Below are 26042 nucleotides of genomic sequence, written 5' to 3' on the forward strand. Positions count from 1 at the left end.
ACTAGATAGAAGTTTTATGTCCTATATTTTAGTGTATTTTTATAATTAAACTATAGACTACAGCTTAACAAAATAAAATTATGTAGGCTTATTATTCATTGACTATTCATTTTACTAAAATAAAATTTCCTTAAACATTCTTTAATAAAATATGTAGGTTGGTTTCGTCCGTTTATAGGAGATGGACGTCTGAAGCAGAGCTCCGCTAGCAGCGGCTTTATTTTCCCACGTATTTCATATTATTTAGAGGTATCCTGTATTTAACCCGACCAAGGAACTTCCACTACAATATACAAGCATGAGTAACAAGAAGAAAAGTCAGAAAGAACCGGAAAAGAAACTTAAAGCTGCATCGAAGTCCGGACAGACTTCCGGCCTGAGTGCAAGTGTAAGGTATGGCATCACGGAGACTGACCTGGAACAGGCAGAAGAGTGCGCAGAATTCCTGGGACCCCGCTCCATTGTATCGTCTCCAGTTGAGAGTGAAAATGGGAGCGAAGGCGCAAGTGATACAGGTCGCGAGGGATCGCCGATTTCTGAGGATCATTCGAGACTAGAAAGGGCTCTGCAGGACGTGCTCTCATCTACTCATCGCGAGCCTGTAACAAGAGCTGCATTTTCACTTGCGGAGCACGAAAGCAGAAGCGAACTGTCCGAACTGAAAGAGATGATCGCTACACAGATAGCTACACAGAAAGAGATGAACACTACACTGGCCACTGCCATGGTTACGGCCATGAATGAGCTTAAGAAAGATAACACAAATGATCTTAAGAAGGTGGCCACTGAGCTCAAGAAGGATAACAAAGATAAGGACACGCGTCTATTTAAACGTTTCGACGTGAACTTTAAAGGCATGTTGGAGAAATTAGTGGAACACATTGAAGAAACTAACTCCAAACTGAAAAGGCTTGATGATCATATTAATGACGTTTCAGATCAGCTGGAAGACGTTAAGCAGGGACTCACGGCTCGAGTGGAAACAGCGGAACAAATGGCATCTAACGCCGATGAAAAAGCCACAGCTGCGAACTCGGAATACAAAAAACTTGGAGACAGACTTGCAGCCCTGGAGGATGGGTGCAGAAGAAATAATATAAGAATTGAGGGTATACCTGAGAAACGAGAAAGCTCAAGCCCAGTGAAATTTGCAGTAGAATTACTGTCTAAAATAATTGGAGATGACTTTAAACTCGACAATGAGATAGCCACGGCTTATCGCACAAAGATACCAAGCGCCTTTAAACCTAGGTCTTTTATTGTCCGCTTCGAACGACTAAGATGTAAGCTTGATGTGATGGCACTTCTCAGACACAAGCAAGAGATTATATTCGAAAATAATCTTATTCGTATTTTTCCCGACTTCTCACCATCAACAGCTGCAAAACGCAGATCCTACAACGACATTAAAAGGATGCTACGGGAAGCTGATATCAAATACAGCCTCTTGTATCCTGCCAAACTGAAAGTGGAAGTTCAAGATCGACATTATATTTTCTTCAGCAAAGAAGAAGCTGAAAAAGAATTAAAGAAGCTGTTTCCGACACTTTTTTGAAAGTTAATTAAAATTAAAGAGCCGTATTCTATCAAGGCACGGGAAAGACCTATGATCTGATCGCTGGATCCATGTTTAAAGAGACTGGTATTATAATTATACATCTCTTATTTTCTTTTTTTTTGTTTTTATCTGGACTTTATATGTTATATGTTTATGTTTTAATCAGAGTTATAGAGTTATAGACGTGAGTGTGAAAATGTGGAAGTGATTAAAGTAGGATTCGATTTATTTATTTATTTTTTTATTTATTTATTTTTTTTTATTTTTTTTTACTTATTTATTTATTTTTTTTATTTTACTATACCTTAAAGTAGACTGTTTAACTTCATACCCTTGGTTTAATGCTTGTTCTACTATTTATACAATTACCATTATACTATTACAGTATGAATTACCAGGTTTATCCTAGACTAGTTTTTAAAATCACTCCCAGGGTTGTTTTTTTTTTTTTTTTTTTTTAATCTTAATATCTTAACTTAAAAGCGCTGAAGATTATTTCAAGCTTAAATATTGTTAATGAGAACATTTTCGGCAGATAGTATTAAGGATTTAACTGTAAAAGATATCTCTGTTTTAATTCTGTGACGCCGCTGCAGGGTGGGGTTTGTTTTGTTTTGGACGTGCTCTGTCTCTTTGTATGTCAGAGGACTGGAACATCGCGAAGTGGGGTCTAGCCTCATGTGGGGAGGCAAAATGGGGGGGTGGGGGGATAAAGGGGGGAGAGAAGGAGAGCAGGTTATATCTAATCTATTCTTATAATCCTTATAATTATAAATATCAATGCAACAACAGGCTAACATGCAACAACTCATGGGGAATCTTGAAACTAAGATTAAAACTGCCATATTACCAATTAAAACTATAAAATGACATTAAAAACTCAGAATCAATGTCTCCATGATGGGACAGTTAACTTTGTGAGCTGGAATGTTAAAGGCCTGAATCACGAATTAAAGAGAAAGAAAGTATGCTCTCACCTAACAGGCTTAAACGCTAAACTTGTATTTCTACAGGAGACCCACTTACTAACCAAGGATCAGTTCAGATTACAAAAAGACTGGACTGGCCAAATGTTCCATTCTAGCTTTATAAAGAAAACTAGAGGGGTGGGAATTCTCATACATAGAACAGTTCCATTTGTAGCATCAGAGGTAGTGTCGGACCCTGAAGGGAGATATGTGATGGTCATGGGCAACTTATATAACAGTAAAATGATTTTGATAAAAGTTTATGAACCCAATGTTGATGATAAGGAATTCATGCAAAATCTATTTGCATCCATTCCCAATGTGAACACTCATAAAATTATAATGGCTGGGGACTTTAATTGTGTTTTAAATCCACTCTTAGATAGGACTCCTGTGACAGGGGGGACGACATCTAATACTGCAAAGATAATTACACAGTTTTTAAATGATCACAACTTATCAGACCCCTGGAGGTTTCTTAACCCAAACTCAAGAACATATTCGTTCTACTCACCAGTGCATTATAGCTACTCAAGAATTGATTATTTTTTTATAGATAATAATTTCCTGCCTACAATTAAATCATGCAAATATGACACAATTGTTATCTCTGACCATGCCCCTCTAGTCTTGGAGCTAAAATCAATAAGCCCCTCGTACTCACCTCGCAGATGGCGTCTTAACCCTCTTTTATTGGCAGACGAGAACTGCACAGAATTTATATCCAAACAAATCAGCTTCTTCCTAGAGACAAACACGTCTACAGAGGTTTCTGCAGGAACACTCTGGGAAACTCTAAAGGCCTTCTTAAGAGGCCAGATTATTTCATATCTTTCCCATAGAAATAAATTAGAAACCAAGAAAGTGTCAGAGCTAAGAAATGAAATTACTAGAATAGATGAAGAACAAGCCAGGCGTCCAAGTGAAGCTCTTCACAGGAAAAGGCAGGCCCTGCATACAGAACTTAACATCTTAACAACTAAAGAAACTGAACAACTTATTTATAAGTCTAGACAGCATTACTATGAACACGGAGAAAAAGCTAATAAGCTTTTAGCTCAACAAATTCACAAACAAGAAGTTCACAATGCAATACCAGTAATCACCAACAAGAATGGAGAAGAAATCATCGACCATAATAAAATAATGCACACATTTAGAGATTACTATAAGTCTTTATATTCCACTGAGCCCAAAGAAGACAACACGCAATCTAATGCATTTCTGGATAATTCACAAATACCACAAATAGATGCTTTAAGTGCTGAGGAACTAGATAAACCTCTAACGCTAACAGAATTACTAGACGCTATAAAGTCACTACAAAGCGGGAAATCATCAGGCCCTGATGGTTACCCCTTAGAGTTTTATAAGAAATTCTCCACTCAGCTAGCTCCACTCTTATTGGTAACATTTACAGAAGCTAAAGACCACCAAATACTACCTCAAACATTTCGACAAGCATTAATCACCGTCTTTCCTAAACAAAATAAGGACTTGTTACAATGTGCATCATATAGACCAATTTCACTCCTGAATAATGATGTTAAGATACTCTCAAAAATCCTAGCTAGAAGGATGGAGAAAGTGCTGCCCTCGGTAATATCACAAGATCAAACTGGACTTATTAAAGGCCGACATCTATCTTCAAATCTCCGACGCTTGTTTAATGTTATATATTCACCAGCAAAATCAAACACCCCAGAGATATTACTATCATTAGATGCAGAAAAGGCATTTGACATGATCGAATGGAATTACCTTTTCACTGCATTGGAGAAATTTGGGTTTGGCCCGAATATTTGTGCTTGGATTAAACTACTGTATACCAGTCCAGAAGCTTCAGTTTGTATTAATAAAATTTGCTCAGACTACTTTAAACTAGAACGTGGTACCAGACAAGGATGTCCCTTGTCGCCACTGTTGTTTGCAATCGCTATTGAACCACTGGCGGTTCACTGCTGAAATTCTCATCAGATAAAGGGGATTGTCAGAGAAGGACTGGAACAGAAAATTTCTCTATATGCAGATGATATGGTCTTATATATATCGGACCCAGAAAACACTGTCCCTGCTGTTTTAACAGCACTAACAGAATTTCAAAAGATATCTGGTCTTAGAATTAATCTGAATAAAAGTATACTCTTTCCAGTGAACTCACAAGCATATAATATTAAATTAGACACCCTACCTTTTACCATAGCAGATCAGTTTAAATACCTAGGGGTAAATATCACAAGTAAACATAAAGCTCTTTATCAACAAAATTTTGGCGTCTGTATGGAAAAAATTAAGCAAGACTTGCATAGATGGTCAACCCTTCATCTCACTCTAGCCGGAAGAATTAACATTGTTAAGATGAATATCCTTCCTAAACTTCTCTTTTTATTTCAAAACATTTCAATATATATCAATAAATCGTTTTTTAAACAGTTAGATTCAATAATAACCTCATTCATTTGGAACTCAAAACACCCACGTATCCGAAGAGCGACCCTACAAAGACCTCAGGCAGAAGGTGGCATGGCTTTACCTAATTTTCAGTTTTATTACTGGGCAGCAAACATACAAGCCATAAAAACCTGGACACAAATAAATGCACATACACAGGCTTGGTCTGCAATAGAAGTAAAATCCTGTAGTACTTCTTTATATTCCCTGCTCTGCTCTCCAATAAATGAAAGTTATCGCAAATATACTAATAACCCAATTGTGCTTTACTCACTCAGAATATGGAACCAAATTAGGAAGCATTTTAAGATGGAAAATCTTTTATCAGTGGCACCTCTGCAAGGGAACCACCTCTTTCAACCTTCGCAAGTATATCCAGTTTTTAATACCTGGAAAAGTTTTGGGATTAAAATGCTCAGAGATCTTTATATAGACAACATATTTACATCTTTTGAACAATTACGCTCAAAATTTAACCTCCCAGCTACACATTTCTTTTACTATCTTCAAATTAGAAATTTTGTTAAACAGAAATTGCCCGATTTCCCCCACCTTGCACCCTCCACAATGCTGGAAAAAATACTGCTCAATTCCGAGGAAACAAACACTATTTCCGCAATATATAAAATCTTATTAGAGTCCCTACCTTTCAAAGATCCAAGAGGACATTGGGAAGAAGATCTCTTAATCAATATATCAGAAAAGGAGTGGAAGGTAGCAAAGCAGAGAATTCACTCAAGTTCTATATGCGCAAAGCATAGAATTATTCAACTAAAAATTATATATCGAGCTCATCTGTCTCGCTTAAAACTGTCCAAAATGTTTCCAGGCCAGGATCCAACCTGCGAGCGCTGCAACCAAGCTCCTGCCTCACTGGGTCACATGTTCTGGGCCTGCACCAAACTAACATCATTTTGGACAAAAATTTTTAAGTGCCTCTCAGACAGCCTTAGTATCACAATCCCTCCTAACCCACTAACAGCTGTGTTTGGTGTCCTTCCAGATGGACTTGAATTGGAGAAGGACAAGCAAACGGTGATTGCATTCACTACACGCTTGGCACGCAGACTTATTTTGTTAAATTGGAAGAATCCTAATTCTCCTCTTATAAGTCAGTGGGAAACCGATGTTTTATATTATTTGAAATTGGAAAAAATCTAATTTTCAGTTAGAGGATCTGTACAAAATTTTTTCAAAACTTGGCAGGATTTAATCAATATTATTTTAGAATAAGAGAATTAACTATTATTGCATTTAACTCCCTTCTCCATCTCTTATTTATATAGATATTTACTTCTCCCCTTCTTTTGTCTAATGTTGCCTTATTAAAAAGCTTAAAGAAATTTTCCTTTAGCTAAGCTCTCCTTCTCAGGGGTGGGGTTTGATTTGTTTTCAAATTTGTTGGGTTATAAATTGATCTGTTTGTATGGAATGATTACAATGAAAATTAATAAAATAAAAATATTAAAAAAAAAAATAAAATATGTACAAACATATTTATCCATCATACATATGGAATAAAAGAAAATAAAACGCTTCTCATAATTACAATCTGTCATTTTGTTTTTTTCTATAGTGTGCTTATCTGAAATAAGGCTTAATTAAAAACAGTAGTTTCCACCAATATATACACTCACACAATCGACTGATATTGGCAATTAAAACTACTTAAATGTAAATATACATTCACTTATGTTTTAATCATTTTAAATCATCAATTTTCTACAGCTTTTTGATGTTAATATATATATTTACTATATGTATATAGGTTTTTTTTCCTCAAGTAGCTGAACTAGACATAATTCTTGAGGTGTAATTACAAAATATGGGTTACTGTTTTAATGATGTAGTACTTGTTTCTTATCAATACTTATGCTGTATGACACACAACAACAAATAAACAAAGTAGACATCTTTATATAAAAAAAAAGCCTATTGTTGACTCAGTAGCAATTTCAAATTCATCTTTATCTCTTTGCAGTTAACAGTGCAAGCTGCTACATTTTAAACAAGCTCACTGCCCAAACTAAAGCAGTGCCCGTTTTAATCTAAAGGACAAAATAGAGGTTTAATTCGTTAAAGTAGCTCTTCTTGGCATTTGTCTGTTTGCACAGGATGACTTCTACGATTTACTTTTTTTTCCAGTTTATTACTCTAGTTTCTTTAACGTAAAGGCTAATATTCCAATTGCCTCTCCTCATTCACTGCTAAAACAAGCTTCCACACTCACTGCTGTTTGTTTGTAATGCCTTGTGTAAAGGAGCACTGCAACTAACATACTGTAAAGCTTAGAAAAGCAGGGACTAGTGAGAAGTTAAGCAAAATGACCCCTTTTATTGGCCAACTAAAAAGATTACAATATGCAAGCTTTCGAGGCAACTCAGGCCCCTTCTTCTTGAAAGCTTGCATACTGTAATCTTTTTCGTTAGCCAATAAAAGGGGTCATTTTGCTTAGCCATTATGGATGTAGTAATAAGTTAACACGATACATCACCCTAGTACTAAAAGCAGGGGCTGAAAATATTGTTTGTTGTTATCTGCCTTTTTACCAATCAGAGTGTGTGTGTTTTTTAAATAGTGAAAATCAGCTGATTTCTTTCAGTGGCCAATCAATCAGAGCATCCCTAACTGACAAATACCACATCAATTGTTTCACTTAACAGCTTCCAGTATTACAGTTCAGAAGGAGATAAAATAATTTAAGGAAAACTCTTCAAAGACACTAAATCATTGTTATTTAGCAAAAGATTGTGTGTTGTGTTGCAGATCAAGAAGCCTCGAATTCCTCTTTGAGATCTCCTCTGAAAATACTGAAAAAGCCTCATCTTCAGTTGAGAACAAAGCTGTTTTCTTTCTGCTGTACCTCATTAAGGAGCTGGAGGAACATTGCAATTTGGCCAAAACAGATATGCTGCTGGCTGCAAGGAGCAAGCCTATACACGGTAATTGAACTGTACATAAGGACAAGGGCTGAACGATATGGATTAAATCTCAAGTTATTTAAAAATATTAAAAATGTTTCAGTGCAAACAACTCTGCATCAGTTTTTGCAGAAAGAATCATTTAGTTTATAGCACATAAATGTATTTCAGCCAGTACTTTGTGCCTTCATTTGGGGGGCAGACACAAACAACAGGGAATTCCCTGCTGTGAACCTACAAAGTGTAAACTACCAGATAAGTTTAAAAAAGGACGGCAATAACCTGACAGAATTTGAGAGAGCAGTTGTAATGTTGCACTATAAGGCACCAACACTTGACTTAACTTTAGCAACTGGAAGATTAGGCATACCAAACAGATTTCTGGGTCATACAGTTTCAGTAAGAGGTCTGCAAAGAGACTCGCACCATGCTTCCACAGCAATGTAGGAACCATAATCCATGGAAACGTAAATTCTCTCATGCTTCCTCCGTGTCACTTTCATGTTATGTAAGGTAAATCAAAAGTAACAGTACCAGCACTCATTTGATTGGATTTAGGTGGTAAGGAGACCAAGATTATTTTTACAGTACGTAGTCTTGCCTTGCCTCCAGATTATTTTAACTGAGGCATCAGACCATATACTATCGGTCAGGTGTTCACACAGATACACCAAGGAATGCTATCACCAGCTGAATGTAACTATCCCATATTGGGAAAAGACACTGGGAAATACCGCATACAGTAAAATGGAAGATAAAGCAGTACTGCATAAAAATTTACAGAATGTCTCAAAGCTTTTTTACCATCTTGCTTACTTCTAGTGACCGGAACAAAGCGTAAAGCGAATTGTTTGCTTGTCTTAATTCCAGTAATATATGTATAGTAGATTATGTCTGGGTTAGGTTTATTATGAATTTATTAGTGAATGCAGCTGCCTGTTGTTAATGTCTGTGTTATGAAAGGACAGATTGCTTCTTGTGAAGGGCAGCCCTTCTATTGGGCCCTGCTCATCCCATTATAATGTCTGAAAACTACTTTAAAAAAGCTACCTTGCTTTATGAAATAGCTGAAAATTTGATTTTAGTTTTTAATTTTAAAGAACTGACTGAAGTTTCTACTTTGTGTGATGTTTGACTAAATCTATTTTATTATACCTGTATTTCGTAACAATTATTCAGTAAGGTACTCAATGAAAGAACTTTTTTGTTCCTCTGTCTCTCTTTCCTGTGATAATTTATCTTGTTTACATTCATTATGTTTATTTGGAAAGCTAAGTTAGTTTCTGTAGTCTCTATTATTCACCTCAACTAAAATAAACTAATTGAGAGACTAAATTTTGAAAAAGGATGGCATTTGTTTAATAAAATACCATATTATCTCCCCCCCACCCCCTCTCTTTCCAAAGGTGTTATTGCTGCCCTCCAGCGGTGCATTGCTAAAGTCCCTGATGTACTGGTATCCATTCAGAAAAGACAGACAACCCCAGATGTACCAGATATTCTTGACAAGCTAATTGGGACCATTTGCAGTATAACTTTTTTCATTTTGAAAGTCCTTTATGGAAAAGAATGTGACATTGAAAATCAAGGTAAAAGGGGGGAGGAGGGTATTGGTTTAAAGTAAAAATTTTAGCTAGGTTTACAGTAATGACCTAACTTAAGTATTTGTTTAATAATTTAGTGATGCCGCAATTCTTATGCAGATGGATTTGCTTGAAGTTATGGTGTTACGGATTCTAGTAACGCACTATCTTGAATGCAGAAGTACCAAAAAGTTAATGTTTTTGAAAGAGTTTCTTGACAGTTATAAGTTATGCTCTGTTTACAGAAGCACCTCCTTCCTTTGCTGATATGGGAAAAGCTATTTATTCTTTGATTGCTGAAGGAAAAGCACTTGACCAACTACAAGAAGAAGATTCTGTGCTCCTCTCAGAGGATCACGGCCTAATTCTTACGTGTTGCTGGGTGACTGTGAAGGTAATTGGAGAACTACCCTTTACACTCAATAGCAAAATGTAGCAATTTTTATTTGGCACATCCTACAGTATGCCAGAATAACCACAGGAGATTAGAAAAGTATGTTGGCCAAGCTATGGGATGTGAAGTGGTAAGGGATTATATATAGATAGATAAGAAATTATGATTTATTTGTGCAACTGTAATGTTTTTACTTTTTTTTTTTTTTTAAGATGTATTAAAAAAAAAAAAAAATAGAGAAACTATGCTCCTGATTTATTTGTTAAAACATGCATCTTTCTTACTATTAAAGAACATACTGTTTTCAAAAAATTTTTGTTGTATAAAGTGAAAAATGCCACATGCATTTAAAATGACTGTTGCTTAATATTGATATATTTTTACAAGTACTTTGTAGCTTTCTTGCATTAAGGATTTTCTAGAATTTAGAAATTTTAATTGTATGTGAACTTCTGTATGTCCATTGTTTAATACAATCTTCAACATATTTTTTCTGTATACAGTTCTCTCCTATTATGCCAGTGGGATCGGACAAAATAGATTTAGCTGATAATAAACCATTGACATCTGTTTTAATAATTACATTTTTTAATTGTATTGAATGTGATGTCAGGAGGTCAAGTCCCACGGCTGGAACTACCCTTTTACACAACACTAGTCAAACCACACATTTGTAGCTACACCCTTTCTTAACTGTTGCTCCCCAAGTTATGTATTTGAATAACTGTTTAAATGAAGATGAGTAATTGGTATTAAGGATTAACCCTCCCAACCCCAGTTAAAAAAAAAAAAAAAAGGTAAGTATATTAAGATTGACACACTTGATTTATCAGGAATCAACTATAGTAAATATTCTGTCAATACTACTTGTGAAATTCTACAACCAGGTATACATGATTGCTATAAATTGTTCAAAAATTTCTAAAATACACATTAATTGATAATTCACTTACACTAACTTTTTTTCCTTCACCTTAAATTTAAAGGAAATTGGAATTTTATTGGGCACACTAGTAGACCAATCACTATCGCGGACTCCTGTCACTTCTCTGGAGGAGTTGCTGTCAGTGGACATGCTGAAGAAAATTGCTAATTTATTTCAAGATTTGCTTCTAAAGTGCCGACACTGGGTAAGAGTAAGGTTCTCTCTCTCTGTCTGCGCTGGTGTGGGAGAGCTTGGGAATTCTGTGCCTTGTCTATGTAACTTAAAATATTGTCACCTTGATTCTTAATAGTGCATATCATTTCCACTGATGCAGGGAACACAAAATGCAAGATTATTCCTTTTTGGTAAACTAGGAAAGCTGTAGATGAGTTAGTTGGCCTGGAGAGCCAATTTGAAATGCTAAAACTGCCATAACATGTGAGCTAAACTATTGTACTGAGATAAATTAAAAATGCTTGCGCAATGTGAAATACCTATAATTATATGTATTTCACCTTCCCGTTAGCATATGTTCATACTGCAACTAAGATGATTCAGTTCCTTAATTTAGGCTGATATCAATTTTGTTTAGGTTCTGATTGTTAAAGCTAATGTTTACAAGAAAGCCAAACCAGATATTGGGTATATTTTAAAAACTACATGTCCTGAAATTAGCTAAATTTGTGCAAAAATAAAGGCAGACCAGTGAAACCTTTTAGACCACCATGTTGTTGCTATGCTAATTGGTAAAACTGGTTTCTTTCAAGGTGGTCTGCATATCTCATGTTTTGTGCTTTGCACACTGCTCTAAAACAATCACATATGCCTGAAAGAAATCAGAATTGTGTCATTTTAAACTGCAACAAGAGCATAGCTTTAGGGGTTAACAAAACATTTTGTATTTTCAGGGAGCTGTGGAGGGCTGTTGTATTGGATTCACTAAATTCTGTTCTGTTCTTCTGAATCATTCAAACCAGGAAATACAGGAAATCCCAAAACAAATCCTGGAGCAGGTAAGCCTCACAGAAAAATGTAAAGTATCTGCTTCTCTCTTTCACGTCTGATGGCTTCTCCTAGCTAGTTGACTATACACATCGGAGTATTTTGACTAATGTGGTCTCTTAGTAGCATTACAAATGAGAAGTATAAGAATGTTAAAACTTTTTAAGAAATACAATTTAACCAGTAATGTTTTATTTATTTATCCCTTGCTTTTCAACAGTGATTTCATTTGATCCAATACACTTAGTAATAAACTTTAGCTGTGTTTTAGAATAATGGAAAGTAGTCATTCTTCCAAGTAGCCCTTATTTATGTATTTATTATAATTATAAAAATTCTTTACGTTTTATATAGTGCTTTTCTCACTATTCATAGCTATTTTATCTTTACATATTTATGATTGGTTGGACCTTGTTTTTGCACTTTGTACAAAGCATTTTTGTGTATCTGTTTTGAGGCTCTTTCTGTTCTGAAAATGCCTCGCAACAGCTCCGTCACTCGACGTGCTGCAGGGCTGCCCATGCTTATCATGTGTGTCATTACTGGTGAAGACCCCAGTAGATCTCGTCCACTGTTATCTCTGTGCATGAAGATGTTACTAGCAGTGGCAAATACTCCTCTGCCTAAAGAATGGGACCACACCTTGGACTTGCCTCAGGTAAGCTTCATGGTGTAAAGACCCGTTATTGTAAATGCATCTGTCTTGGTATTTTCTTTGATAAGTAGCACTTTGACCTTTTGCAGCTCTAATTGTGGCTTTATTACACCAACATTTGTGTTTTTTACAAAATAAGGAAAAAGTTGGATTCTTGCTGTATCAAGCCAATGTAGCATGTTGTTTTGCAGTTTTTTTGTGTGTGGATGTTTTGTTTTGTTTTTTTTTTTTATTATACCAGTAGTCTCGGAATTATATGGTTACTTTTTTTTAAAACTTTCAATTGTAGTAAGTATTTTAAGAGGGCTTGGGGATGTTTTAAAAGCAATTTTTTTTGCGACTGCATTTCATTTTTTTTTTGTATTCATATTTGTATTTCATTATGATCATTGTATACCGATAAAATCAAAGAATTCTCATCCATTTCTGAAGTTAGAGCACTCTGGTACCGTCACTGAAGCACTGAAATAGCTATTTTAATTTTTCATTCATTTCCTTTTTAAGGTCTGCTCCTTACATGTGATGCAGACTCTGGTTCGGGGTTCAGGATTGGGAGTGGCTGTGCTGCAATTTGCTACGCCAATGACGGTGCTTTCTTTGAATGCCCTAAGTTCTCCTTGTTGGGCGATGAGAAATGCAGCTCTCCAGCTTTTCAGTGAGTCAATTCATTGTTTATTTTTTTTAACTAATGTAGTGCAAAACTAGAAAAGTGTGTAATTGTTAAAAAAAAAAAAAATGTTTTCAGAATTATACTAATTTCAGCTATTACAACAGTGTTTTTAATAGCTAGTATACTCTCCATATTACATCCTATACATCTAATTATTTAATCTACTTATCCATTTAATTTTCCTGCAAGGAAATTAAATTCTGCAACATCTCTTGCACCCATATTCACACACAAATTTTGGCAAGAAACAGTCAATGCAAGGAAATGTGGGGGCACTTTATCTCCCTTTATCTCTATCTGTATTTTCCTGGCCATGGGGAGGGAACTGCTTTCCTTGGGTAGCAAGTCTGTTTCCCCTTATCCACTGAGTAAAACCTTCATAGAGACTAAGGGAGACCAGGCAAAATCTCACAGCATTATGTTTTGAAACCAATTGCTTTTTAATGAAAACCATGAGATAATCTTAAATTGCCCTTTAACAAATGATGTGTAGCTTTATAAAAATGTTAAGATTATAGTTTACAAGCTTTGAAATTCTTGGCAACAAACTACTTTGCATACCCTTCCTCTTTATCAATATTACTACTGTACACTATCTTAATACAATTCTTTGTGGATTATTTCTTGTAGGAAAAACTATTTTAATAGAGCTGTCCTTGATTTAGATCTGTAACTAAAACATTTAACTACATAAATGCCTATATAATTCTTGGTAAACTGTTAATTTGCAGTATCAATCCTGATGTTATTTAATGTAAGCCTGAAGTACTACTGTTTTATTAACATACAGTCTAGAAAGGTTCAAGTGAAAGAGCAAAATTAAGCTGACTTCCATAAATAAGTGTTCTCATTGTTTAGTTACTTAAATATCTTGTGTTTATACAACACATACCACATTACACAACATGACACAGACATTGACATAAATGTCATGATCTTATTTAAGACTTTCTAGGTCTTTGTGTATAAAACATACATTGATATTAATAGAAGGATGGATATTATTTATGTACCTGTATGCAGTTGTATGCCCTGGATGTTTTCTAACACACTAATCACTGTGTGTGTATACTTGCGTCCATTTATTTTTCAGTTAATAATGTGCTTTATTGAATCTTTCTATATTTAAAGGCAGAACGGGAGTTAATCGTATGATGATGAGGATTAATCTCTTAAGCTCATGCATTGTAGACTTAACTACAGTCTGAATCTAGGCCCTTGTGAGATTTACCTCTCACTTGCTGGTTTCAATGTAAAGTAGTACGTAGGTTTGAAGTGTAAACAGTATGTTCTCTATGAATGGTGATATAACAGAAAAGGTCTGTTGTGGACTTAAATCTGTTAGTGTGGACAGAGTTGGTCGCAGTGAGCATGGTTGTATTTTTTTGTTTTGCAAACCAAATCATGATAAAATGGAAAAGCCATGGCTCGGAAGTCTCCAACATTAAGAAATGCATTATTTTATATCCTGTGAGGTGTTATAAATGCATTTCAGATTTTTGAAAGAATGGGGCTATCCTATCTTGGTCTCGTTTTAATTGCCAATAGAATATTCTGCCCTTTTTTTTTCTCACTCTCTCATCTCCTCTCAGGTCAGTATTGTATTCTTACTTTTTCTAGGTAGCCTTTGTGTTCGATTGATGGGTCAGAGATGGAACCGGGAAGACAACTCTGTGCAAAATGGAATGTCTCCTTCAGCTTTTTTCACCCACTACTCCCTGCTACGGGATTTCTTTCTGCAGGAACTAAAGCAAGCTTCCATTACTGAACCACTTGTTGGAGAGGGGAAGCTGCTGCTTACCCCTTCTCTACATTCTGTTCTGACACTCCTTGCAAAGTTGCAGCCTGGGTTCCATGATAATTCAGAGTAAGAATTTATAGTTCTCCCTGTCTTTTTACTTGCCGAGTACTTTTTCTTAAATTTACGTATTTGTTTGCTATGTAGCATCTATGCTGTATTAATGCACTTTTTCCTACATAGGTTTACCAGGGTGGCGTGGACAAATTATTTGCATTCCTAAACATAGTATATATGGATAATGTTCTCAGTATTTAGTTGGCAGTATAGCAAAGGGGCTAGGAGTTGTGGTGGTAAAGCACATGTCTGCAGGTTCAGTCTGTACCTTTAGTTTACATTTTGTTTGATCTAGATCACATGACATTAAAATTCTACTAACAGAACACTCCACTCTCAAGCCTGCTAAATCCAATTGATGGTTGTTTTGGGAAAAGCAAATGCCTCAGGACAAGCTGCTGTCCACTGCAAATTCATCTTATGCTAACTTGTGCTTAATCTAGAACCTTACCAAACATGGATGACTTAAGTGGTGTAGTGTTACGTGTTTGTTGCATTATCACAAAAAGAATGTAGTAATTGGGTCAGAAATTAAATGTGGTTCAACCTAGCTTCCTTAAAATATTATCTAACCAGGACTAAATGAGCCTCCAATGAGGAATGTTGACTATGCAAGTGCAGAATAACATTAAACAACACATTAATTAAAAAAAATTACTGCTGTGCTTGGCTTCCTGCGAGTGCTTGTCAGTATGTAGGTGTAATGGAGCACATTTTGTGCAGATGTTTCTTCCTTGGCTGTTCTCTCCTTGAGTGTGTTATAGTAGAGAGGTGAGCTAGCAGTTTATATTAAATGTCAGGATTAATAAATGTAAGTTAAAAACACCACTGTCACAGTATATATACATGTACATGTCTAAATATACTGTATGTGTGTATCATAAAAGAACTATATATTTTACGTCTCACACGTAAATATAGACGACGAGAATCATTGACATTCTTGCACATTATCTTTGAATTTCAGTTTCTGAATGCAGTGGATTGAGACATTGTATCTGGTGTTTACAATTATTATCTTACCTTCTGAATTTTTATCTCCTTCAGTGCAGTCTCCGGTTTCATCCACCCATTACTCACATTAGCGGGAAGTCCACTCTATGCTGTGCGAGTGATGGCTGCTAGAAGTTTGATTCCAATGGTTTCTGCTTCGTCTGTTAGTCATCTTATCTTACAGTTGATTGAAGATCTGCCTTCAGAAGGAAATGCATATAGTCACAATGAACTACATGGACGGTTACTTCAGACAAAGACCTTGCTGCACAAGGCTCTAAAAGTGAACAGGTAGGAAAAGATTTCATTTTTTGCACTATCTGACATTAAACCACATGGCTTTTCTTTTGTTTTATAGAGTGCCTTTCACAACATGCTTTACAAGCAAAATAATCGCCTAATAACCCTAAGCCCAGTACTTTGACAGTCTGTGTTTAATAAACTGATGTGTTGTGCGTTAATGATAGGACCAGTAGGCTGTTTCACACTAATCAGGCTCAAAGGAGACTGTTTTTCTTAGACAGCAGAAATTGAACCCTCAAATCTACAAACAGCATTCTCCATAACTTGGTGGCAATTTTATATCCTATCTGTGCTCCACGTCTACGAAAAACCATTAATGGATTATATGGCAATCTGGATTCAATATTACTCCTCCTTGGAAGACTGTCAGTTTCTTTATCCAGCACCCCAAAAAACCTGCTTTGGTTACATGTTTTGAAAATGAAAAACTCTCTGCTATGGCCTACCAATTCAGATCTTCTTTCTCTGCATTCCAGATGGGGTTGACTACACACGCCAACATATTATCTAGTACTTACTGCCTTTTCTGACTGAATCTCTTCTACCACATAGCATTGCCAGAGCGGAGCTTCTCAATCACCTCCATGATCTTAGGTTGAGTTTGTTTCTTTAGCTATCAGATCTATCAGAAGCTTCTTGCACTATGTACAAGAAAGACCTGCTGGCCTAGGTTAGAGGTTCCGCCGACTGTTTTTCTTTTGCTTTTGATGGCGCTGCACTTCCTCTTCCTGAGTCATCAAATATTTTGGCATAACCTTTCTGCAAGGCCTCTGCAAGCTATTCCACACAAGAGACTTTGCTTTTCACTACTGACTAAATTACTGCCTTCTCCGTTGGCTTGAACCTTTAACTCAGTGTCTTCCCATTCTGCTGCTACGTATCACTGGGTCCCAGATTTACCACAACAGCAATCGGACATCTATAAAAGTCTTGAACTGGGTCATTGCTTATTTTGCACCCCAGATTTTGCTTTAGACATACAGTAGCAGGTACAGCTATTAAAATGGAAGATAAATTTTGTTTAAAAAAAAAAAAAATCAAGAAAGATTTAAAATCTTCTTGTGCTGCCCTGGTCTGTCTGTCTGCTGATTGGAGATCAAATGGCATCTTAACTTGTCTTTTCATCTGAGTGAGCAGAACAGGTAACACAAATAAAAAGATGACCAATGACATTAAACCATTAAACATTTCTAAATGTTGAGTGAATTTCCAGTTGTACTGCACCTAGCCAGCTGCTCATGATTAGAAGATCCATAGTCACCTAGGGTTTTTCCTGTGAAGGAGAGCAGGGGCAGTGCCAAAACTGACTGAAATATTAGGCTTAAGAAATAATACAGTTGAATATGTCTAGCTAATTGTTTCCAGCATTTTACATAAGTTCAGATTCTTTCCGTGTTGGTGATGTAGGGCTCCATGTTTCAAAAAGCATTTTCCATTTCATTGTCATAGACTGTATAGAACACCTTCTGTCATCAATAAACACTTCATCTACCAAGAAGTGGTTAGTGTTCCCAAGGTCTAGTGTGTATGTGTGCTTCTTATGCCACTGCTGTGGGTTTTGTCAAGTATGTGCAGAAATCCTTATGTGAGGCTGAGCTCCAGGTTATATTGGTTAGTGGACAAGAGTCTGCCCTCTGTCTCCAGCTTGAAGAAACTATAGAATTACACCCAACTTGGAGGGAAATTTTGTGTGTGTGAATGTGAGAGAAAAAATGTTTGTGTTGATGATAATGTGTAACTCGTAAATGAAAGTATTGGAATTGAATAGGTGAGATGTACAGTATGTATGAACTTGAGACTGTGATATGTGCAGTATTTGATTTGCAGAGATTACTGTTTTTTTTATTCATCTTTTTTCATTTCTTTGCTTTTTATAACCATTTCAGATTTGATCCCAGTGCCATACTGAACTTTATGACTCAGTTTGAGTTAAAGTTTTGGCTGGTAACTCGGAGCCAGCGTTGCCCACTAAACCGTTTTGCTTACCTTGAAGTGGCAGCTTTATTGATAGAATGGTGTGGAGAAGGCTTCACTGAGCAGCTGCACTTAGAATTACAGTCTGAGCTCTTAACACCTCCATGCAAGCTGCAGGTACAATGGTGTATTTTTTTCATAATTTTTCTCTCCCCACTTTAATTGTTGTCATATTATATTGTACAGCTGGATTTTAGCAAACCTTACATGTCTAGAATGTTATGGTTATTCTACCTGTAGATTTGAAATAAAATCAAGTTCAGGTTTAACTGTCATGTGGACATTTATGCAGTGAATTCTGATTTGCATGTATTCTCAGAACAGTGACAATAATACAATACCAATATACTGTACACTGTCACAGCCTATATATACAGTAACTTAAGCATAACTAATCGTAGGCTTGGGTTTCTAAAAAAACATGGCTGTGCACATGACAAACTAGAGCTCTAATTTGATTCACCTGTTCAAGTCCCGATTGTACTGTAGTTTACACTCAGGCTCTTTTTTGAGATTTTAGTTAGTTTCGTCACACAGATTTTTTTTTTTAGTGTATTTCTTTGCGGTTTATCTTTTATGAAATGATTTTTGTTTTCTCTTGTTGCTTTCAGCTGTCCTATTGTTTTCTTTGCAAAGCACCTTATGATGTCACACTTCTGTGAAGGGTTCTATACTATATGCTACAAGGTTTCTCAATCTCTTTTCAGGTTGGTGCTGCCATTTTTCGACAAGCTGCTGCTCAGTTTCTTTGCAGCGAAGCCATCAGAACAGGGGATGTGAAAATAGCAGACTATGTTTGTCAGCTTATGATTTCAAAAGATATTGATATTCGGCTATCTGTTGCTGCTTGGATAGTAAAGGAGCAAACTTGGAAAGGCACTTATCTAGGACTGGCACTTCAGGAAACCTTGAAGGTGATGTTCTGTTTTAAATGTCTGCCCTTTTGCATTGACATGGCTGTTGTACTAATGTATTGCTCAGGAAATAAATTAATGTTAAGCAATTATTAAATCTGTTTTTTGAATTCAAACAGGGCTCTTTTATCTTTGATGCTAAGGAGTACTTTTAGGACATGTTGCATTGGTTTACCACTACCTTTTAATTTAACAGAGTGACAAAATTATTCTTAAATCCCTAAACAAGGTGTTACAGTAACATTCTAGCATGTCTCAATCAATTTAATGTAGGATTAAGTCTGATTAGGCGCTGCCTTTGTGAGAACAGACCATTCAGGGCAACATAATTTATCAATCTGTATTCACCAGACTCCTACAATATTTACCATTAACCAAGTTACCTCTGTGTCCTCACACAAGGCCATTCATCTCAGCCTTGATAATCAGCCTTTAATCAACACCAAAAAGGAAAAAAAAAAAAAAATATGTGCGTGTACATAAAAATATTTAAATCCATCTGGTGACGCCAGTAGTGACCCAGTCTGCCATCTGAGACTTGAGGTCATTTCTTAGATATAACTTGATATCTGCAAACTTCAACAATGCAAGACAATGGAGAAGCTATAAGTAGGCCCAAGCCTGTCCCAATTTACAGATTAGTTTGAATTTTTTGTTGTTGCTGTCATAATTGTTTGAATCTTGAAATCTCATAGGGAAATAATTTCTAATATTGCTGTTAAAGTGACCCCATTGGTTTTAATCTCTTCTGCCCACTCCACCTCACTATCATCGTTGATGCACTCATTGCCAGTTGTTTGCTTAGATACAATATAGATCCTGGTTTAGTGATTTGAGAGACCCTACAATGGAGCAAATGATTGGAAAATAAAGTCTGATTTGAATAAGAAAGTCTTGATGGGTCTTGCAAGCGCAAGGTAATTGGAAAATAATATTAATTCTCATCCCATGCTGAAATTGTGGGCTGTAACACCATCCACAGAAATGGCAATTAAGATAGAGCTAGACCGGATATTTTTTATAAATATATTTATGGTTAACAAACGGCCTACTCAGGTTAAAAAGTGGTGAGCACATCATATTTAACAAATGTACTCGGCCGCTTGATTTTTTTCAGCTGCTGTTGAATGCCTTCTAAGTTGTGGTAAGACTAATAAACAGCCTTTTAAAGCAGATTTGGCTGCATTTAAGTCATAAGTAGTAGGATGGGGATTTGTTGCTTTACTTTTTAATTATTTAAATTTATTTTAAAAAAAAAAGTTGAACATTTTTGCCTAATTTTCACTTTTGCTGAATTGATTTTCATGTTTGAAACAAATAGTTTTTTTTTTAATTAGTTGAGCTGTTGTTTATTTCTCCTTGCATAGTTAGCATGTTTACATTGGCTTCAATAACCCAATTATTCACAGAAATCTGGCTTCTAAAATTCCATGTAAACCGTCACTCTGATTAGAGAAATTGGGTTATTGGTGTCTGAGAAACCAGACTAACAGAGGTAGATTTCTCCTTGAATAATTTCATTTACATGGCCATGTAAATCCATAACCGGGTTAACTGTTAAGGATTTTGTAGTGTGTGGATGCAATTGCATTGCCTGTGTTTTCAGCAGCCATGGATTGGAATGTCCACAAAAGTCATTTCCAGAGGCAAATGTTTAGGCAATCTCATTATTCCTTCTCCTGGCTGAAATAATCTATTTCATTAAGATGCACATGTAGCAGTATGCTGGTCCTTTGCAGGGCAGCCAAGCAGAAAAAAATGTGCTCCTGTACAGTCTGGTAATAGAAACTGATAACTAATGTGTTAGTATCACTAAACATTTATAGAGCACAAAAAATCATCACAGGCTTCACACTTATTTTTGGTTTCACTGTGGCTTATCCATTGAGTTTGCCAGTCTCCAGAGATGCACATGCCCTTTTCCAGTTGCCTAAATCTCTGGTAATGTCCATACTTTCATTTATAAACCTCTCATTTTTACTACAGCATTAAGGTGCATTGGGCTGCAGTCTAGCTCAGTTAAAGGCATTTACACAATTATAGGCTAATAAACTAATCAAAAAAAGAAAACAAATGTGATCTGACGTTTACTGTTGGTTACGGATTTACATTGCATGTCTTTAGTTTTTTTACTTTTTTTAATGGTATATTGTTTGAGCTACTTTGTATCCATTAAAATCTTCATTGTGTAAATGAATTTTCCACCATTATAACTTGTATAAGTGTGTCTGCTATCCCTCTTACCTTCTTTGCTTTAGTCTGCACTTTCTTTTCTTGACCCAAAGTAAGAACAGAGAATCCAAGTCCGTCAATTGTGTGATAATAAGCTGATTCCTACAACTGGAAAACACATTTTACTGTTTACATTTTTTTGGCCAAAGCCTTCCAATGTGATTCTAAGTAAACTTGAATGTTATGATCTTTGGAGTTCTTTTGAAGCTTTGTGTACAGAGTGTCATTTTGTGAGAAATTGCTTTAGCTCAAACATGAAAACCATGATATTAAGATACGACTTGCTGTGTTTAGAAATTCCTAAAGAATGCAGTGGCGATGCAGAAAGATGTCGCATTTCTGAAAGCATATTTGGAGGCATTTGTGACTGTGGTTGGTGAAATGGAGGATGTTGGTGTTAGCAGTGACTCTTCCGTGCACAAGTCCACTGATCATGAACTTTCTGACTGTGCTGAAACGTTGATCTCAATGCTAGAGAGCAGACTGGCTGGCCCGGATCTCCTTGCACATGCATTATGTGCTTCCAGCTTACTGCTTCTAAGACGGTAAGTTTTGAACTGTAATGTCCGATGTCATCTGGATTTCACTTCATTCTAGCATTAACTGATAAAGATTAATTTGTCAATTAATAAGGCACGTGGTACTCACTGTATTCTTAAAAGGTACATAACTAGAACACACTTCTTGTCAGTTATGGTCAGTTTTAGTTTTAAATAGGAACTTGGGCAATAGCTGCCAGAGGAGGAAATTTTTCCTTGACTTTTTTCTATTCGGGTTATTTTTGTTATGTAGTCTTTCCACGTGAAAGGAGGCTTTCGCAAATGTAAAAGAATAAAACAGTATGATACAAGTGTATCTGCATCCTTTATGTATTTGAAAATTGCATAATAGTAAGAGAGAGATGCACAGTTAGACCACTTCATCTGAAATATTTAGAAGCATACTGAAACATACTTATGTTTCACCAATGATCACATTGTACAAGGCACTATATCTCATCCAGAATTACTTGAAACACAGAAAAAATTTAATAACTATGTGAAGCAATACTTAATATTCCAGCTCATGGGGTTCTACAAATTTAAAAGAAAAATGTAACATAAGATTACATAGTGATGCAGTATTTCAGAATCTAAGAATGTGCACATATGGAATAAAAGTCCCACAAGTTCAGTTAGTAGAAATTATGGTTGAGTGATCGAAAAAGCATTGATTCCCAGGGGGGAGAAGTGCTCTGTCAGAGCAGCCTGCTGAATAGCAGTGGGCAGGAGTACTTAACAATTATACAGTATACCCTTGAAAGTGTAAGTGAATATGCACACAAGAAGATAATAGAAGGTCTGGCCAGCTAGCAACACAAATTTCAGATTAATTGACTACAAAAGGCAAATATGGCATCTGTTTTACTCTGTATAATTTTGTTTTGTGTTCACACTTCCTTGCAAAAAACAAATCCAATGAATGACAGCATGATGCTGCCTACTCCTACTTGTCATAGATGCTCTCTGCAGTGTGGCTTTGAAATAAGAGAGCAGTCATGGAGACCAGTAACAATGCCAGTTTTTGGAAAATTTCAATTAAGTGCTCAAGGTAAAGGGTGACTTTAGTTTTGTTGTAACCTTTTTTCTGTTAACTCTCTAAGTGTCATGCTTGAGCCAAGAGATTATAGTTTGCTTGTAAAACAGACTTAAGTGTCAAGTTTGGAGTTACTGATGTTGAAGATCGGATTCAAGTCTTGAAAGACCTTTTAATTCTTTTTTTTTGCCTATCTGTTATACGTAGTGGTTTTTCTATATTATACTTTAGAAATATATATTTATATATTTAACAATTTTTATTTTTCTATGATCTATTACTTTTTGATCCCTTTACTTAACTTTCTGGTATAGTGGCCTCAACCTCATATTTCAGATGTCATGCATAACTGTTAACCTTCCTTCAAGAAGGATGTGTAGTAAATGACACACTAGTGATTATCTATCACAAGTAGTAAAGGAGGATGTTTTAAAAGTTTTGCTCTTTCTAAACTCTAAAATATCCTTATGTCACTACCCGCACAGTCCAGGCCTTTACCCAGAGTGTGATTTAAACCAGTGTCTTGCAGATGTGATTGTTCCTGACACACACAGATCTAGTGACCCAATTTCATTTTCTAGCCTGGTCTCTGTTTGCTGGATTTACAGTTCTGCCATTGGGTTTTCTTTTACAACCCAAAGGCTTGCATATTATGGTAACTGGCAGCACTGGAATGACCCAGTGGTGGGCCTTGTGAATGCAAGTGTTGAGGTGAGCTTAAGTGTCCCCGTAAAGAACTGAACAGGTACAAGATATGGATTGATGGAATAAAAAGAATTTCTTTGGTCAAAATTTGTCTTGGGTTTCATACTTTGTGTGTAGTGGATTACAGGCAATTAATCATTTAACTGTACATGTGACAGTGACCCAGTAAATCTATTTTTCCTCTTATCCTCTGCCTTTTTCCTAATCTTTCTTTCATTTCCCTTCATCCTCAGTGTAGATGACTGCCTGCTGCAACGCTGGTGTTCAGTGTTGGAGGAGCATGCCCTTCCTCAATCCTTTGAGATCCTAAGATTTTCAGCTGCAAAGTCGCTGCGCTTTGTTGGTGTCTCCTTATTGCATCACTTCTCAACCACTTGTGTCTCCCATGCCACACTAGCTTTGAGGTAACATTCATGAATTAAACCACTTTTGCCAGTCTGTAATGCAGCTTACTATGCTATCTAAAAATGGAGATAGTTTTATAATCCTGTTGGCACATGAATATAAAGGAAGACTGGATAATTTTATTCTCAAATAGCAGTCTAGTTGCTAAATGCATCCATCTTTAAGCTAAATCACTGGAGCAGCGTCTTCCTTTTGGATGCTATATAGTTCACTGGAACTGAAAGTAACGGATTCCAGTTTTAGCATTCTATTTAAATCAATTATTCTCCTTTTCTGATTCCTTTATGAAAAAAAAAAAATATTAGTTTACTGTACCATTCAGTAAGCCACTATATGATCTATGGATGTGTATTGAATGAAAGGTACTACTTACATTGATGATTAATTTAAATTGGTTGTTCATTTTGCTATAAACATTGTGTTCAAAGAATAATTTGACAGTTTTTTTTTTTTTTTTTAAATTCCAGTGTTAAAAAATCCTTAGTGTTATTTAATCCTTGCGTAGGCAGTTAGAAGTCCGTTTTAGATAATCGTGTTTTCTGTCAGCATTGCCATGGAAGCAGAGTTGATTGTGTAATTGCATTGTGGTGCCTTCATTTTCAATATGTGCGGCAGACAGGGCTTGGAAAGCGGTGAGTATTGCTTTTGTTCTGTGGGATGCTCAGAGATTATTGATTAGCTTGGGGCCAACACAAGAATCCAAGACACCCCCAGTAGGAGACTTAACGCTGTCCTCATGTACAAATTGATCATGTTATTGGCCTTGTAAATTAATCTGCAGGCTTTGATATTTAGATTGTTCTGCGTCCGGTCAGTTTTATATTTTAATTATTTTTCACAGCCCATGATATTAAGGCAAAACCTCTGCAGTTTAGCAGTTACTGGAACAGGCTGTTAATGCAACGTTAATTATACAAAACAAATACCCAAACCTGAGTACCATGACACTGAAATGCAAATACTGTATACTTGTAATTTTAAAATGAAATTTTTCAATTGTGTAAAATATCAACAGAAGAAAACTGTTGTGATATTAAATTGAGAGTTAGGAGGATTGTGGCTACAAAACCACCATCATCACACCTGTGCCGAAGAAGTCCTCTGCTTCTTGCCTCAATGTCTATCGCCCTGTAGCACTCACCCTGGTTATCATGAAGTGCTTTGAGAAGCTAGTCTTATGCCACCGGAAAGCCACATTTCCATCATCACATGGCTTTCTCTAGTGTCTGTTGCCCAAATCGTTCCAAACAGGATACCATATTTTATCTGAGCCGGTCCCATCTGGACAAAGACACACTTGTGCTTAATGCAGTTCATGGACTTCAGTTCAGCACTTAACACCATCATCCCTCAGGAGTTCATAGGGAAGTTTAGTCTGCTAGGCTACAACACTTGCCTTTGCAACTGAATTCTTCACTTCCTGATAAGGTGACCCCCACAGAATCTGCGTCAGAAATACCATCTCCTGTACCATCGCACAGAGTACTTGCGCCCTCAAGGGCTGTGTCCTCAGCCCTCTTCTGCTTACTCTGCTGACTCTTGACTGTACAGCTGCATGCAGCTATAACACCATTTTTAACTTTGCTGTCAGCAAAGGGGGTGAATCGGCTTACAGAGTGGAGATACCACGATTGCCGTTCTGGTCCAAGTGCAACAATCTGTCTCTTAACGTGGACATGATGAAATAGATAACTTCAGAGGGGCCCCTGCTGTCCACACCCCACTGTACATCGAGGCCGCTGTGGTGGAAATGGTCAAGAGCACCAAATTCTTTGTTGTACACCTGGCAGCATCTCCATCTCCTTCAGAGACAAAGGAAAGTAAACCTTCCTCCATCCATTTTCATTGGATTCTACAGGGGCGTCAACAAGAGTATTCTGACCAGTCTTTTGGGAACTGTAACTTCTCAGACCCCAAGGTCTTAATCTTTCCAGTCATGGTTGCAAGTTTAGAACTCTA

General features: G+C 36.3%; 1 protein-coding gene across 1 annotated transcript in view; it reads left to right on the top strand.

Moving 5' to 3' along the window:
* Nucleotides 1-26042, top strand: part of si:ch211-225b11.4 (thyroid adenoma-associated protein homolog) — a 57213-nt gene that overhangs the window by 20820 nt on the left and 10351 nt on the right. Inside the window, exons 16-28 of the mRNA XM_028824904.2 lie at nt 7744-7919; nt 9305-9487; nt 9727-9875; nt 10862-11005; nt 11709-11813; nt 12260-12460; nt 12962-13112; nt 14748-14994; nt 16030-16266; nt 18165-18369; nt 18960-19166; nt 21693-21943; nt 23912-24082. Coding sequence (XP_028680737.2) covers nt 7744-7919; nt 9305-9487; nt 9727-9875; nt 10862-11005; nt 11709-11813; nt 12260-12460; nt 12962-13112; nt 14748-14994; nt 16030-16266; nt 18165-18369; nt 18960-19166; nt 21693-21943; nt 23912-24082 — 2427 coding nt within the window. The remainder of the gene's footprint in view (nt 1-7743; nt 7920-9304; nt 9488-9726; nt 9876-10861; nt 11006-11708; nt 11814-12259; nt 12461-12961; nt 13113-14747; nt 14995-16029; nt 16267-18164; nt 18370-18959; nt 19167-21692; nt 21944-23911; nt 24083-26042) is intronic.

The sequence above is a fragment of the Erpetoichthys calabaricus genome, chromosome 18, assembly GCF_900747795.2.
Source record: "Erpetoichthys calabaricus chromosome 18, fErpCal1.3, whole genome shotgun sequence".
NCBI lineage: Eukaryota > Metazoa > Chordata > Cladistia > Polypteriformes > Polypteridae > Erpetoichthys > Erpetoichthys calabaricus.